The 17,954-nt window shown below is 26.7% G+C and overlaps 1 protein-coding gene across 1 annotated transcript; it reads left to right on the top strand.

The window, feature by feature from the left end:
* The first annotated feature begins 6,423 nt into the window (after nt 1–6,423).
* Nucleotides 6,424–9,412, top strand: LOC145837032 (uncharacterized). The gene is made up of 6 exons (XM_082944799.1): nt 6,424–6,760; nt 6,845–6,919; nt 7,123–7,239; nt 7,784–7,966; nt 8,262–8,358; nt 8,954–9,412. Exons 1-6 carry the CDS (start codon nt 6,424–6,426, stop codon nt 9,183–9,185), a joined length of 1,041 nt encoding a protein of 346 aa, XP_082800925.1. The 3' UTR covers nt 9,186–9,412.
* Nucleotides 9,413–17,954: the final 8,542 nt, after the last annotated feature.

Raw genomic sequence — 17,954 nt, 5'->3', positions numbered from 1 at the left:
CAAGCTTATGGTAGACTAAGACCCTGGTTTCGTTCTTATTAAATTTCATGTCATTTTAACATCCAAGCATAATAAACCGTTTGTAGAACTACTTTTTTGGTTGCGACTGACTAACGAGTTTTTTTAAAAAAGAAACCGGCTCTCAGTCTACCGAAAGCTTGTGGCCTAATGATTGAACTAGTATGAACAAGACTTTATGAAAACAAATTTTTAAATTCAATATTTAGGTCTGAAAATCTGAAAAGATTTTAACAAGAAAGAACGCAAAAATTTTATTAGGTTTTCCGTTTTAAATATAAAACTTGAGCTTTTTAATTCTTGTCTAACTTATAAGTCTTTTCTACTATCTTTTATTTTTTCAACAAAAGCAAGAACATTTATTTTTTGTTCTAGACACAGCAAATATATAACCAAGCTCAATAAGAATTATAAAAAGTGTTTGTTAACAACGTCTTTCAAGTAAAAACTTTAAAACATCTGTTTCTTTCAAAAAAAAAAATGCACCTTTAGTTTGCTAGATAAAACTTGAATTGAAATAAAACTGTTAAAGTTTACATTATGTAAGTAAACGGAAGAAAAAAACCTACGCAAAATAAATTCATTACGCCTTGAATTTTTCTACTGCAGTTAGTTTGCAGTATACATAAAAAAAATACAGTATTTTTTGATAGATTTTAACTTTTTTTACAAAAGTTATTGAAATCTTTCAAGCTTTGCTAATAAATCAAATTTTAACTATTAATTTGAATTGTAACAAATTAGAATACTAAAACTAAAGCCTATTCACTTTTTAAAGGAATTTCTGCTTTAGAAAAATAAATATTACTAAATAAATATAAATAAAAGTTAGGTTACAGAAAAACTAGAAGTTTTTACAACTTTTTAAGTTAAGTTTTTTTCTATGAGTGATACTTGTTTAAAACAAACATGGTCTTATTTCACGGAAATAATACAAAACTAAAAATTTTCACCAGCACTTTAATTAAAAAGTATTAAAAAAGTGTTAAAGCTATAAGTATAAGATTAGTGAAGAAATTTGTTAGAATAAATCTTTTTCCAAAAATAAAACTTTTTACTAATTGCAAAAACGTATAAATAGAAAACTTAAAAACAAGCTGTTAAAGTCGTTGTATAAACAGCTTTCCTAGTAGTTTATTGATATCTCTTTACTAATTAAAACTAACCATGGTAACCAACTTATTTAACATTTTTAACTTTTACAGCATTTTAAAGTTGTCTGTGTTTTTTTTTACATCTTTTTTTGATTAACTGTACTGTAAAAGAGTTTATCAAAATCAATATCAGGACTAAAACACAAGTAGAAAGTAATTTTACTAAAGAAGAAGTAAGCTTTCTTAGTTTGATACAAACTAAACTATGCAATTATTTAATAAAAAAAGATAACAAAAGAGAAAAATGTTGTTGTTTCTAAAATATTGGGGTTTAAAAATATTTGAAAAAAGTACTAAGTGAGTATTTTATAGTCTTTTTGCAACCATTGTTACTCCAATTTCTGGTTCAACATTTTGTCTGAAAAACTTTAAGGTATTAAATAAAATTCAAGATTAAGTTGAAATATTTAATTAAAATATTTTTGTGATCTGATGAGGATAATTTTTTAATAGGTGTTTGTTCTTTAAAACTATTGTTTGATAGTTCTACAAGTAACGATTTTTATGAATTTATTCTTTCAAGAGTTTATTTTACAAACTAAGTTTCTAACTTAGTTGGTAATTATTTTACAATTTTGTTATTTTAAGTTAGAAACTTAGTTTGTAAAATAAGTTCTTGAAAGAATAAATTCATTATTTCTCCTCCAGTAGTTAAGATCTCTTTATTTGTTTTCTTAAAACCAAATTATATAATATTAACGATTTTTATATTAGTTATATTTAAAATGTTAAGTTTAAATTACTAGAGTTTAACTAAACCCTACTTACTCAAAACAGAATATAGGAAAATTTATACTAGATTTATAAATTATTAAAATTTTCATATTTCTTGCAGTTATAGGAGTTTTTATAATTTATTAACTAATGATTCTGTTAGTTTTAAAGGATAAGGATTGAACAAAAATAATTTATGCTTTAAGTTTTACTTTTAAATTCTTTAAAAACTTAAATAAACTATTTTAGTAACGTTTAACTTTCTTAACTCTTAACAAAAAAAAAACATTAAATCAGTAAAAGAAAAGGTAAAACACAACTAATATTGATTACGTAGGTAGTATTTTGTTTTACTGTTTCACTTTACAGTGAAGTTAATTTTTTAGCATACTAGCTGAATTTTTTTAGGTATGGGCTACTTCGTTACATTCGTAGGCGTTAGCTGCACATACTGCCAAAAATCAAATCTTTATGCACAAAAACAAGCAAGAAATTTTTAAATGTGCATTGATTTAGTAAACTAAAAAAGCAACAAACTAATGTTTGTTATACATTCGACACCTGTCAATTTTATTGATGTAATGTGCTTTGTATCAAAAGTTATAAATTGTACAGTTAAAAATTTCAAAGCAAAATTTCAATTTAGCTAAACAGTTAACTTTTCTTATAGTTTAACACCTACGAATAAAAATTGAATATTGTTTTGCAAAATTTTACAGCAAGTTTTGATCACATATTCGAAAAATTCGAATAAAAAAGCTTTAAAAAAAATATTTTATTTTATATGCTTTTTTAGACTAACTTGTTGTTTAAGTTAATTAAATATAAATAAAATTTTAATCTGTTCTTATGAACAATTGTTGCTAGCAAGTTAGAAATGATTATCACTAACCGTAAAAAATATACTAACATACTAAATATATATTTGTTTTAAGCAAGTTTTATTTTACTTACAAACATTTGTTTAAGTTAAAAAAGTGACCTTGTTTAAAATAGGTCACTTTATTAATTAAACTTACACATATATTCTTCAAATACTATTAAGCAAAAGAATATAGTCTTAAAAAATAGCACTTAAACAACTATCTTACATTTAGAGACTTTTATGTTCGGCATGAAAGTTTTGGTTTAATTTTATTTGATCATAATATATTTTCGACAAAAATTCAAAGCAAAAGATTATTTAAAGATTCAAAAACTGAAACTTCATATCAATTCGTAATTATTAACTCACTAGTAAAATATTTAAAGTTTTGCAGTGTATAAAAAAGTTAAGTTATTTATTTAAAAATCAATATTTAAATCAATCACCTGTAGTTTTATTTAAGAGCTAAGTTATAGTTTAACGCGTTCAAAGTTTTAAAGTTATAAATTGCGACTTAGAACTCTTTTTTTTTAAGTAAATCGAACCTACTTGGTTGTTTTTTATTTAAGCGGTATATATGGAGTAAAATATTAATAACATTTTTTAATTTTTATATTAACATTTGAGATATATGTTTAATTAAAATGACTGTATGTTATAATTTATTACAATTAAAGTTTATTACATAAACTCAAATTGCAGTCATCTAAATAGACAATGATAACATAAATAAACCATAATATGTGTAATACAAAGGGTGAAATTAAATAAACAGTAAACTTACTCGCAATACGAACAGTTACATTTAAATTTTAGCGCAAATAATACATTTAAGCATTTTAAACTTTTTTAACTTATTGGCAAAATTTAAACTAAAATAATTAGATATAACTGAATACTAAAGTATTTAAGTTTATTAATGTTTTAATTAGTTTATATATGAACTACTGTATTCTACCTTCTTGCAAATAAAACTCTACATTTTATTTGCAAGAAAAACTGTTATTCATATCAGTGGCGTTGCCTGGTATTTTTTTAGGTAGTGCAGAAAAAAAAATCCGAGTTGCCAGTGCTCGAATTGCCTCTGCTCGAATTGCCTCTGCTCGAGTCGCCCCAAGTCCAGTTGTCCCTGCTCGAGTTAACCCTGCTCCAGTTGCCTCTGCTCAAGTTGCTTTCGCTCGAGTTGCCTCTGCTCGAGTTGCTTTCGCTCGAGTTGTCTCTGCTTAGCTTTCTTTTCATTTTTTGTTTACAATCGCTTGTGGAATAATACTTAAACCTGTACTGTTTTAGAGAATTTTCAACTTAGCTTATTCACCGCAAGATATTGATTTTGCGGCAATTTTTGAAGAAAATTTTGCTTTTTTGAGTTCATTTGCGGCAATCAGCTAAGAGTTTGCGGCAGTGTAATGAGCAAAATGGTCGTTCTCTAAATTGGATTTTTATAAGAGATTTTTTTCTAAAAAACAGCTAAAACGTTATAGATACATAATTTAATCTTACAAACTTTTAAGGTGGTGCAATTGCGACAGTGCAACACCCCACGCGACGCCCCTGGTTTATATACAAATATTGAAAGTTCCAAGCTGATGGTTTTTCAATATATATCTTAGCGAAAGAAGTTCGTTGGAGTATATAATAAAAAACCAGTTTGCGCATTATTTTAGTTTACTTTACTTTAAAAGACTTAAGTTTAAGTTTAGTTAATAAATTTATAAATTTATTAATTAGTACTTACTGTTTTACGACTTTTTCTAAACTTATAACAGTCGAATTGGATAACATATATTGCATCTGTAATAATTGAAATAATGTTTAATTATTACACATGTTCACCTACACTATCTTTATACTTTTATTTTTTTCTTGCAGTATGTATTTTTTTACGAAATTTCATTATGACTGCTGTAGTTTATTGCATTTCTGCGAGTCAAAATGTTTCACTAGTTTGATAGCGTTTGTTACAGAGATTTCTGAAGTGGGCCGTATTAGAAAGTTAGGTGGCCATAAGCTGCGAATGGGCAAAAGATGGAGCCGTTACTAGTAAAAAGGTCAAAATGCCATAATTTAAAACTTACACTAAATACTCTTAAGTTCACGTTGTACAACAAAAAAAACAAGTAAAAATGAGAGTAGTTTTAAAACTTAGACTACATATTAAGAGAAAAGTTTTGAAATTCATAGGATTCTAAAAAAAGGAGGGTTATTGCGTTTTAAATTTTTTCAAAGGTGTTGTCGTGAAAAAAGTTTGGGAAACCCTGGTTTATTGGTTCTCTAAATGTTTAATAAATTGTATCATGGCTCTTCTCTAAATATGTGAAAAAGCTTAGTTAGTGTAACACACAACTTATTATTTTCTATTTACTAATCATTACTAAATTTTAAAGGTTAGATTTCTATTTTTTTAAGTCTGCAATTTTTAAAGTGTAAATAAAACATTTAAATGAAGTTCGTCACTTTTGAACAATTAAAATCTACAAAGAAGTTCAAAATATATACAACGCAAGTTCTATTTGTATAACTTCATAAAAAATAGTTTTAAACGAGCCACAATAATATTCATAACGAGTATATTTTTTTTCTAAATCAACCTTTTTTTGAAGTTTATTTACAATTGGAAAAAAAATTACAGACTTTTTTAGATTTAAAGTCCTTATCATATAGTAAGCTTCTTCCTTTTCTTTGTATTTCCTTGATGATAAAAATCATTGTATTAACTAATTAAGCGTTTTGCTTATATATTAGACAATTACATAACTACAATAAATGAACACTAACTAAAAGCTAAAAACATAGCTATATTTAAAAACTTTGTGTATTTAAATATTTATATATAAAAGTGGTTCAGTGCATTAATAAAAAGCTGATACAATTTTGTACCATCCCCTTTTAGTTACTCTATATATACAAATATTTAGATACTATTTCAATAAAAAAACAAACTGGAAAGTAAGAAAAAACTTAGTAGGCAGAAAGCGAATAAGCCATTCATGTACGGAAACCATCAATGACCAAAAAATGTTTAACCCAAGCCACCAAACACACATAGTCAAATTCAGTGCTATCACGCTAGTAGCTGCAAAAAAAAGTTAAAAAGATTGAATTACCGTTTGGAGAGAAAATTTTAAGGTTGCATTTAACAATGAATTGAGACAAGGTTTTACATTCTGATATATCAATCATAAAGACTTTTTATATTTATTGTTGACTACTTTTATTTTTTTAAAGATAACCTTTTTTTTCATAAAAAGCATGCCTATTTCTACACTTTTGGAATTTTTATAAAAATCTAAATCATTTTCACAAAACAAATTATTAAGAACTGTAAATGTAATAATGATACCTTTGTAATTTTTGCAACTCATTATTGTTTCAATCAGCAGTTTATAAGTTTGATATACGCATCTTGTAAACGTATTTCCCATTTTAAAAATTAATTATTATGAACTTCATTTTATGTACACAAAGCTAGAAACTTACTGGCGCCGATATTCAATCATCGTTAAAAGCACCAGTTCCTTTCTCTATAAAAATATAGCTTGGGGCATTTCTTTGCACTGCAGGAAACTAAACTTTTATAAGTTATTCAGAAAAAACAGTTTTTCGAGCATCAAAGCAGGAAACAGTTTAATTTTTATTGTTGCTTTTTTTCGTTCAAAACTTCAAAGTAGTAGAATGAAATATTTTTTCGCGCTGTTCATTATAATTTACGTTGCAAAGTTGAGCGTTTGCCAGCAATGCAGCCTCGTATGCGACCAGCAACAAATCAAGTTTGACCCGGTGGCTCCGGGAAACTCCCTAATACGAGGGAAAATGGGTCCGACGGGAGAAAAGGGTGAAAAGGGTAGTGTTGGCGAAAACGGAGTCGACCTTTCGAAGGAGGTCGGAAACTTGGAGCAGAAACTGTTAAAAGAAGAAAGAAAAAGTTCAAAGTTGAAGAAACTTGTCAAGTCCATGAACGCGACAATATCAGTTCAAACTGCAGAAATTAAATCATTACTACAAAGTAGCGGTATCTTATTGCTTATTTTTGCTTATATTTTTTGTTTAATTAATTTATACTATTATTTAATTTATATTTTTGATATTTTTATAGATGAAATGAACAGCAAGATGAAAGTTCAGGAAAAAAAGATTGAAGACTTAAACAACACAATGGAACAAAACATAAGTTTTACAGTTTTTTAAGACATAATCAAGTAAAAATACAGTAATTTTGGAAATTTTGATACTATTATTAAAAGTCAACTAAAAACTGACTGATTTAAACAAATGTATTAACAAATAATTTGTTTTTAATCGGAAAGATTTTTTACTTTTAATTTGTAATTTTAATGAAAAAAATCAACAATTAAATACAATAATTTTTGTAAGATGAAACCAACACTGTCATTTTCAATCAACAAAAAAAAATTGAACATCTTGAAAATTTATTAAAAAAGCAAGTTGAAAAGTTAGAACTATTCTCAAACGCTGTTCATACTATTCCTGGTTAGTTTTTGTTTTGTTTCGACAAAGAAGTACTTGAATTTTTTTTTCATGTATAATTCATAACATCCCGAACTTGAACATATGTTTATTAGTTCAGAAAAAAAGACTTTTTTTAAACTTATTTTACTCAAACAGGTTTCTTAGTTCGGTACCTCTTAAAAAATTTAAAACTTTTCATTTAAAATAACTTGAACAATAAAGTAAGAAAAACTCTTGGAAATTTTTTTTTGAATATAAACCTAATAATGTGTTGTTTCATTTCAAATAGTTTAACTTAATATAAAAAACTAAAACTATTAACTGAGCGAAATTGATTGTTTAACCATTTAAATTGGTTTTGAATTAAACTAACAAAAAATTTCTTTGTATAATAACTAACACCTTCAGCTTGGCTGTTACAGTAGTTCATCATGACTATGTTTGCCTGGTTAGTCCTAATAAGTCAATAAGGAAGAAATCAAATCGCAAAAGTTAACATGATTAATGGTCGTTCGGTTAAGTTTACTACTGAGTTTATAACACTTGAACTTAACTTTCACTTTAGAATGCAGTTTGGAGCACATAAAACATTTAAGTGATGAAATACCTCGCAAAATACCGCATAACACAACAGTGGAGCTCTCATGCAAGTACAATTACAGAACTCGCACCCAAGGCAGCCAAGGCAATAGGACGTGTAACTTTGGTAACTGGGTACCCAACTTTTACCAGCTCAAGTTTTCTTGCGGTTAGTCTGACACACTGGTTGTTCTAAAATTGTAGATGCTATACGTATTCTAACAATTACCATGTAATATTTGGTATAAACTTACAACAAAACTTTTTGATTTAAAATTAATCATGGAAAAGTTTAGTTTTGGCTTTCTTTATAGCTTTGTTTAAAATTTCAACAGAAATAACTTTAACTATCTACCTCTCTTAATACTTTGATCAAAAAACAATTAGCTTGCATATACTTAATTGTGATACTAGCAACCTTACAAATCGATTAGTACAAACAAAGCTGTTTTCATAATTTACAGTAATGATTGCAACGATATTGAGTAAAGCGAACGAGACTTGTTATAACCGAGGAACAACTTTAGTATTTAGAGGCATTGAAACTGTTGAAAAGCGAAAGTAAATTTATTTAAGTTGATTAACTTTTAGTAGTTTATACTGTATTAATTTTAAAATAAAAAGAACTGAAACCGATTATATACTAACATCTAAAATAAAGGTCGGCAGCCTTTTATAAGTGTTGAGCAATTTTTCCTGAATAGAATTGCTGGCAGGCTGCACTGCTAAAATAAGTCTTCTGCGAGCCGCAGTTATTTTAAAATATTTATAATAATCAACATAATACGGAATATTGACCAAAAATGTGATAAAATAAACAATAGTAGAGTACTAGTTACGAACAATTATATAATTAAGAACTTAATTATATAACCTCGATAACCAAAAGGTTTTTTCGTACACCAGGTCCTTAGACCAAATATTTGAGCGTTTTTTTTTTTCGTTCAATAAACAATAATTGTAAGCTTTACAAGAAAAGCTTTTCTTATAACTATTTATAAAAATATAATTTTTGAGCTGAAATGTACCTTACAGGCCAAATTCGGCCCGAGGGTCGAAGTTTGCCGACCCCTGTTTTTAAACAATACTATTTTAATATCTAAATTAAAAATCTATTTCGCTTAAACTGCCTAATCTTGTTTATTGTTTTAAAAAGGGAATTCTGTACAAAAAACGATCTTCAAAGTAACGTATGGATTGGGATAAGAAAGAAGAACGGTAGATGGGTCCTACCTGATGGAAATATTTTGAGTGAAGATTTTGAACTGGATGGGAATTATCGAAATGACTATTTGTATCTTAACTGCAACAAAAATTCACTTTTTGGTAAAATTAGTAGTTCAAGTTACAGAAGCTATAGTAATTACAATTTCTTGTGTGAAAACTAACACAAGCGCATTTTTGAACAAAATTTTACAAGTGCGTTTTTGATTGATGGTTATTTTTGATGTTTTAATTTCTTTAATCTTTGATTTTTACAACAACTTTTTTTGTTGAACTTTATGTCTAGTTTTGTTTTAACAAAATAATTATTTCTATCTTGTATTTACTTTAGCAAAGGTTGTTTCTGAAATTTTTATTATTGCTTATTTTTATTTTACTATATACGTTTTAAAACGATATTAAAACACCAGTAGTTGTTTTTGCTGTTAATGCAATTAAAAATTTTTGTTAGAAGAAATATTTGTTTACTATAATTTAAAAAAGAAAATAACATAAAATTTACTATGATTAGACTTTTTTTTAACGATAAAAATAAAAAAAAACAATCAAAACAAACACTTAAATTAACTATTAACTAATAACCAAAAATCTATACAAACTCTAAAAGATTAAAGTTAAAATTTCTCAGCTATAACTTTATAGAGCAAATGCTAGTTTCACATAAATGCGCATTTAAAACTAGGAGAAATGTTTAACTAAAACATTTTTTTCAAAACTAACTTATATAAAAGACGAGAGTAGTGTAAAAAATAGTATTTGTAACAATTTTAATCGAAAGTTTAAACTATTAATTTAAACCATTGTAGTACTAAGCATGTTTATCATGTCATATGTTCTTTTAATAAGTATGTACTAATAACCTCAGTCAATAGTGCTTAGAAACTTTAGAAGCTTTTTTTTTAAAGTGTATAGTTTCATAACAAAATTGTAAACTCAAACTATAAATAAAGTTTTGCATTGTGTACTATTTTGAACAGTTATTATTAGTTTTAAACAAGCCGTTATCCGAAAAAATTTAAAAAAAAATTTAACTTTAATTTTATTTGTTTATATGATGTCATCTAATCCTTATTGAGTAATAAGAGTTTAGGTAAAGGTTTTTAGAATTACTATGAATAAATGAATAAGTTTTAAATAATATAACTTGATTATTATATATTTTTAAATTCTACCAATTAAAATCAATACATTTTTTTTTTTTGATTTTACACATTGTAAACCATTACAACGATTGTATTTAAAATGTTTTTTTTGTAACAAATAAGTAAGAATATAGATTTTTGTTAGTTTTTTGTTCAAAAACTAAAGTTAATAAAATCATGACTGAATCAAATAAATTCTGTTCAACTTTTTATGTCCAAACTATTATAATTACCCTGTACCTAATTTAAAAATATTCTAATCATTTTTGATCTGTTTTCATCAATGTACTTGGTAATGCTCTAGAAATCAGATTACAACAATTAACACTTACTGTTTATTGGGCACAATACTTAAATTTACGCTTATGAATATGGTCAAAGGTCATGGTTTAAAAAACTTCTTTCGATCATCGAGCTACACACGTTTTTTAAAACTTTTAGTTAAAGATTTATTGGTAATATAATTAGAAAATTTATCAAGAGAAAAACACACAAATAAGTAAATAGTTAATAGTACTACACTTAAGTCAGTAATAACTTTAAACAACAAACATTAATATTTAGGTAGAAATATGCACAAAATGTAAGCTTGTGCAAAAGTATAAGTTCAAACAAAAAAAATAATAATTAACGATTAAATTAGATATTTAAGCAGCAATTTAGCATATAATAAAAACATAACAAGACATGTTTACAATCGTGGCTAGACCAATACAATAAAATACCTATTAATGTTATCAAAAATGACAAGTCTTGAAGATGAAATAATTACAAGCATTTTTCTAACTAGAACATGTGATAATGATACCCCAATGCTACCTGTTATACATTATTTACAAAATTTTCTTTGGTAAAATATCACTCAGTTCAAACTGGAATCTTTCAAAATGCATTTAAAGTCTTTTACGTTATTAGGTTTTTCAGTACACAAGTTACTACCCTGATAAGCTAAATGTTCTTATTCATGTTTATATTATCTAGTAAATAATATACATTTTAGAAAGTTTTTTTTAAATATTTATGTACGTTGTCTACATCAGGGGCGTGTCTAGACTTTTTTCGAAAAGGGTTCACAATTTTTTTTGTTCCTAATTTGCCGCTTAAGTACACATTTCTTAGATATGCATTGCCAGTTAAGTACGCAATATTTAGCCGAAAACTCTGTGTTTAAAATGTTTTTTTCTGCGTAGAAAAAATATATATATAAGTAGTAATAGAAAAATATTGTATTTTTTTATTTGTTATACTGTATTAAATTTAGATAAATTAAAACCATAAATACCAGAAAAAATTTATAAACCTACAAATTGTGTACCAAAATTCAAATCTGTTTTTTAAATAAAATATTAGAGACATATCTAACTTACTCTATAAAAACTAACTATTTTGTCAGAAAAAAATATTATAAAATAATTAAAACTAGAAAAAAAATTATAAAGAGAATTTCAATTTTCAATTAAATGTGAATATAGGTGGAGTTCTTACAATTATTCTTTTAAATTTTAAACTTTTTACATTTATATATCTATTTAAATGTAAATACTTTTTTTCAAGTAATTTAATCTATAAAAACTGAAATTTCAAAAAAAAAATGTTTAGACTTATACAATTAAATTTAATTATCTTTAAATTTTATTTAAATGTTTGCCTGATGGTGCAGGGGTTCTAATGATGGTTGAATTCTCTTTGAGTTGAAAAATCAAGAATCAACTTTGTGACCAACAAATATACAAAAATAAAACAATAAAAATATTAAAATAACATTGAATGATAAAAGAATAAATTGCCAGGTTGTGTAGTTGTCTAATGATGATTTTAAAAACTCTCTGAATTGAACTTTTCAAGGTAAAAACCCAGTTGGTTGAAACATAAAAAAAATAATATAAATGTTTAAGTACAAACTATATAACAACAAAACACATAAGCTTCACACAACATTATTATATACAATAAACTAAGTAAAATAAAACTTTAGTGATTACAATGGACATTTTTTAAGTAAAAATGTACTTACTAGTTCAAAAACAATACTTAATTAAAAGTTATTTACACTAAGTAACAATTTATTATGGGATCTGAAAGCATCTTAGTAAAAAGTTTCCAAGAAAAAAATGCTACTTTAAAACTTTTACCTATTATGACGTCACAATTAAAATTTTGTTTGAAATCTTTTTCAGCTGGGCAAAAACGAGCATTTTTTTTTTACTGCAACTTTTCAATCTTTCAATGTTATTAATTCAACATTCATTACCAAAATTTATCAAATAACCAAAACAAAGTCAATAAACAACGTGTTTTTATTGATATTCTAAGATTCCTTTTTTCTTTTTTTCTTTTTTCAGAGGGTTCATAGGAAACAGGAAATAGTCAAAACACACCCCTGGTCTACATTTTTATATTTTTTTAAATAGAAAGTAAAAAAATGTTTTTGGTTATACAAACAATTTTTCACAACTTATTTCAAAATGTTATTTTAGTTAAACAACGCATAAAAAATTAAGAATAGATAATAGACAACCTTTATAAAATATTAATCAATTTTACAGAATAAAACTTAGGTTTTTACATAATTATTGTTATAAGTAAGGCTCAAACCATACTATATTTAATGAACAACATTTTGACTAAAAATACAAATAGTGTTCGTTTTGCTTTAGCATTGATGTCTTTCCAGATTAAGCTTTTTATTAATATGTAATAAATTCACTCAACATTTCTTTAGACGTTAAATATAACACAAATTCTATAAATTATTGAACTTCCTTCTTAGTCTAAACCGGGTTTTCCAAATAATTTCTTAAACGCCCTATTTTTCGGAAAAATAAAAAACAACACTTCAACTTTTTACAACCCAAGAATACCTAGTGTAAGTTTCAAATGTCCCGTAAATTTTGCCTAAGTCCTTATTATTTTGGTCTTCAGTATAACTAACCCAGAATATCTAATGTAAATTTAGAGTTTCTTGTGAAATGTATCGAGTGTCCCCTTATGGTCCACTTTGGGAAAACCTGCTATACACTTTACATAACTACCCTTCCTCATCACATTTGTTTTACAAATTGTGGTCTACATGTATATGAAATGGTATGGTTATTTACATAATTATTTCTGATGCAACGCTATAACTTCGTCAATTACTTTAATTAAAAAACTACAAGGTAAGAAAAAAATTGTGGGTTCATTTTTAATTTTAACTTTAATATATCTAGGACCAATATTCCAAAATTTATCACTTTATACTGTCTGCTTAACAATCCAAGACAGCTTATTTAATAAACTGATTGTACCTTCACGTTGAGATGACTAAGCCGTATTCCATTATTTAACTATATCGCGCGAAAACGCCTATATCATTGATTAAAATTAAAAGTAAAATAGAAAATTTAGAAACACTTGGAAATATATTATGAACTGTTAGATTTAATCTACAAGATAGATTAAAAATGCTCAAGCCAGTGACTACGACTTTAACATTTGAAAAATTATTTGTTATAAAGTTAATAATACCAGATATTGTGATATGATAAAGGTTTCAATATGATAAAAGAGAATGTATTGTTCAACTGTATTTCTATGCTAGCACAGTTTGTTAAGTTCAATCTTATAAAAAAAATATGCCTCTGTATAAACTGTATTATAAACTCGATAAAATGTCTAGTTACTCGGAAAACTTAAAAATTTTCACACATTTGTTAACGCACTTATTCCAGTACACAGCTATACATTATTGTTAATAGGTTACCTCAAAAGCATTGTTATATGAAGTGTTTACTCATACTGACGAAACGGTTTTAATTTTATAGAAGCGAAAAAATGTTTACTGTTGTTTACATAATAAAAACTTTCAATTCTCCGAAAACGTTACATAAGTCAACTAATTTTTTATCAAAGCATTTTGTCCAATATATGAACTACAACATAGTTATTACAAAACTTTATAGTCTTTGCACATGTGGTCTCACTGCTGATATACATACTTTTAATTTACATAAGTACAAAATTTTGAAAATCAAAGAATTTATTGCAGAAACTGTTTTTGTTTAGGCCAGCTATTTTTATGTTGAAAAAATCATTTTGGGCAAATATTAATAAAAAAAAAAATAATCATTTTATTTATGTTTGCTGCCCGGTAGCTTGCGATTGTCCAGCAATCCGCGGTTGTCCGGAAAGAGGTGGAGCTTGTCGATGTTCTTGTGCTTTCAGTGTCTTTCTTAACTTTGCACGTTGGTTTGCGAACCACACCTGAAAATTTCATCATTTCTCATTACCATTCTACAATAACACTTGTTTAGAAAAGTAAAGGAAAAAATTTAATTTTAACAATTTTAAAAAGTAATTGTGATTTTTCGTATTTCGTTTAAAAATACTTTTTTTACATCAAATTGAAACCAAACAGTTTGCAACGAAACTGTGAATCTCACCATAACGCGGGCTTCGTCTTTTCCGATCCGTTTTGCGATGTCATCCCTGGTATAAATGTTAGGATACTGGTTCTTCGAGAACTCTCCCTCCAACACTGCCATCTGGTGGCTTGTGTAACAAGTACGATTTCTTCTTGCTCTTGCCCTCTTCTGATCAGTAACTCCATTTTGAAGAGTTCCTTTGTTCTGGGTATTCTGGGTATCTGTTGAGAACTGATCGTTGTAAGGACGTTGGATTTCTGATAGGTACAAAGGTCCTGTTTTTTTGTTAGGACTTGAGTCATCTTTTTTTTAAGAGTACATAAATTAAATATTGTATCGAATATTTGAAGAAATTTAGATCGAATTACAGCTTTAGACTTTTATTACTTATCAATATTTGTTTTAAGTTTTTTTATAACTTATAGACCGATAAACTTATATTTTGTTACATTTGGAATAAGTTTTAAACAACTTATTATCTCTTAAATGTAGTAAAAAAATTTTTAACATCTAAACTAGCACTCAAACTTACAGTTTATTTACTTTGTAATCGATTGGAAAAATATTTGATTTTACATGGATATTCTTTTTACAAACTAAACAATGTTTATTAATTAGTACTTGTTTGAAACTAATAGATAGCGGTATAAAATCACCACGATAGCTTTGAATTTGACGTTTATTTGTTAAACACAAACTCAATTTTAATTCTATGCAGCAACTGAGCAACCGACCGTTAAGATCATTTGGAGCTGATTCGACAGTTGTAAGATTGGCATATACAGGCGACATTGTCGAACTTTGATATTGTGTTCCAACAGTTGGTTCGTAAGTTGAAGTCCCTCCCGTGGGTGTGTAACTTTGAAGGTAACTGTTGTTGCTAGGAAACGAGTTTTGTCGCCAGGGTGCTGAACCTGCAGCGTTCTGGTTAACATGAGAAAATGTTGAACTTTGATTGAACCCAGTATATGGACTCTGTAAAGTAATTTAGTTTACAAAAAAAATTAGTATTAAATTGAAATATTTTTGAATTAAAAACGTGTTTATTTAATATTTGGATATAAGCAGCTTGATTGAAATAAAATCAAACTAACATGCTGCAAATCAACCAAGATAAACTTACTGCATTATTCAAATTGAAAAAAAAAAGGTTAATAAGTCCAAAGTTATATATTTTACTCAATGAATTCTGCATCACTAAATACTATTTGTAATATTTTGTACTTTTTTTAGTTTTGTGAGTGAACTATCTTTCAAATCTTAAAAGTCAAACTTTATTTATTTAGCGTTTGATTTTTGTATTTTAATATTATCAGCTGATAACATGCTAACGATAAAACTTACAGGTGGCGCAACAGGGGAATTCGGAGACTCAAATGAGGAATACATCTGACACCGGGAAACTCCCTGTTGAGGCGTGTTTCTCTGATAAGGAGAATATTGCGGACATGGAGAGCTTTCTTGATAAGGAAGAGTTTCTTGGTATTGGGAATTACCCTGATACGTCATGTTGTTGAAGGTGAAAACGCCCTGAGTTGTGTCTAATCTCGGACAGTTCGTATGCTGGTTCATCTTGGTTAATTTAAATTTTGCGTATCAAACGCTCGAAAAATAATAAAACAATAGAAAATAAATCTGTTAAGTTTATAGACTGCATGTAATTTTGAAACTATGTTAAAAAAATAACTGTGCTGAAAAGTTGTAGTGTTTTGAACTTAACATAAGTACTTAACTAGTTTTATATTGTGCACAATTACATGTATATTGAATGTATTTCATTCATTGTGTCTACATTTTTGTTTTTGTTGAAGTATAAAAATTATGCTCTTATATAAGTTAAATAACTAAAATTAAGCAAATACTAGAACTTTTTCAAAATAAATTATTTTTAAAATATGTTTGGCAGTTTTATAACTTATAAGCTAAACTTTTTAATATTTAAGTTTATTGAACTAATAACTAGCTAGATAAAAAAATATAATTCAATTTGATTCTTAAAGAAAGAAAAAATAGCTTTTTAACTTTAGAATAAAACCAGTTTTGCATGTATAGCATTTAAACTAGTAAATTAAACTAATAAGTATAAGCTTCTTTTAAAAGTCACAATTTCTAACTCTATTTGACATAAACTTCACTAAAAAAAATGTTGAAATAAAAATTATAGAATCATTGTTATTAATTATATAAACAAACAGTTATGTATTAATCTAAAACTTTATCTACTATGACAGGGATCAGCATATTAACAATTAGTTTGTCGATTCAATAGATTGTAAGTTCAACATAAAAGTAACAGATTTTCAATTAATTTCTTATTAAAACAACACTTTAATCAGGACCAAAATTCACTTTACTTCTTAATCAATTTAGTTACAAAGTTGTACAGCCTAAAATATTTCAATCTTTGTTAAATTGATATTGCTTACTTATTATCTGCAAGCCGTAGTTTGCCAATCTTTGCAATTAAAATACAGGTGTACTAATTTGATAGTAACAGATTAAACTCAAATACAGCCGTCTAATTTTACAAGGCTTTAAAATTCAAAAATGTTGCTAATTTTTTACAGTATCATCAAACTTTTGACATAGAAAAGTTTTATACTATGTAAAAATTTTATATGTACTTTAGTTTTACTGATTTGTCAAATTTAAAAATAATAGTTGAAAAACATTCGGTTTATAAGCTTAAAACCATTTCAAAGCTTAAAACCTACTCTTTGAAATGGTTTTAAGCTTATAAACCGAATGTTTGTCCATGACCTGCAAGTGATATTCGGGGCAGAGACAGACTGTGTGGCAAAATATGAACGTTTGGACGCCCCGCACTGCTACGACGAACTTAAAACAAGCAAGACGATGACTTCTTACACCACAGGCAGCACTTCATGAAACTGCAACAGTGGTGGGCGCAGTCGTACCTGAGCGACACCGTCGTTTGCGGAATAACTTTGAAGTAGCTATACAAACTGGACGTCGGTAGTTTTAATGATAAATATATTAAAACAAAGAGATTACAAAAATTTCGGTCTAAACGTTTATAAAATTTTCGTTTATTAGTTTGCTAGAAAGTGCGTAGTTGACATAATTGTAAACAATTGTATCTGCGCTGTTTGAAATTGATTATACTGTTAATGTTTTATCACTACTGCCAACTTATTTAATAAAATATAGGGTTTTAATTAAAAAAAAATTTGATTAGACAATATTAAAAATTATCTGTTTTTTAGAATACTTAATTTTTATGCTGAGGAAAGCTTGGAAACCATTTACTAAAAAATAATTATCAAAAAACAGAAAATTTTTTGTTTATTGGCGTTCTTAACTTAATAAGGATCTGTACAACAGACAGTCCATGATACTTAGTATATAATAAATTTTATACTAAACA

This window comes from Thalia democratica, chromosome 5, assembly GCF_965202585.1.
Source record: "Thalia democratica chromosome 5, ktThaDemo2.hap1.1, whole genome shotgun sequence".
NCBI lineage: Eukaryota > Metazoa > Chordata > Thaliacea > Salpida > Salpidae > Thalia > Thalia democratica.
This window is presented reverse-complemented; position numbering and strand designations above follow the sequence as displayed.

Bases quoted from the DNA above. Each gene is read 5' to 3' on its own strand.
- LOC145837032 (XM_082944799.1), top strand. From the start codon at position 6,424: ATGAAATATTTTTTCGCGCTGTTCATTATAATTTACGTTGCAAAGTTG. The intron at 6,920-7,122 runs GTTTTACAGTTT...AATTTTTGTAAG, and splicing joins CACAATGGAACAAAACATAA to ATGAAACCAACACTGTCATT. The intron at 8,359-8,953 runs GTAAATTTATTT...TGTTTTAAAAAG, and splicing joins GAAACTGTTGAAAAGCGAAA to GGAATTCTGTACAAAAAACG.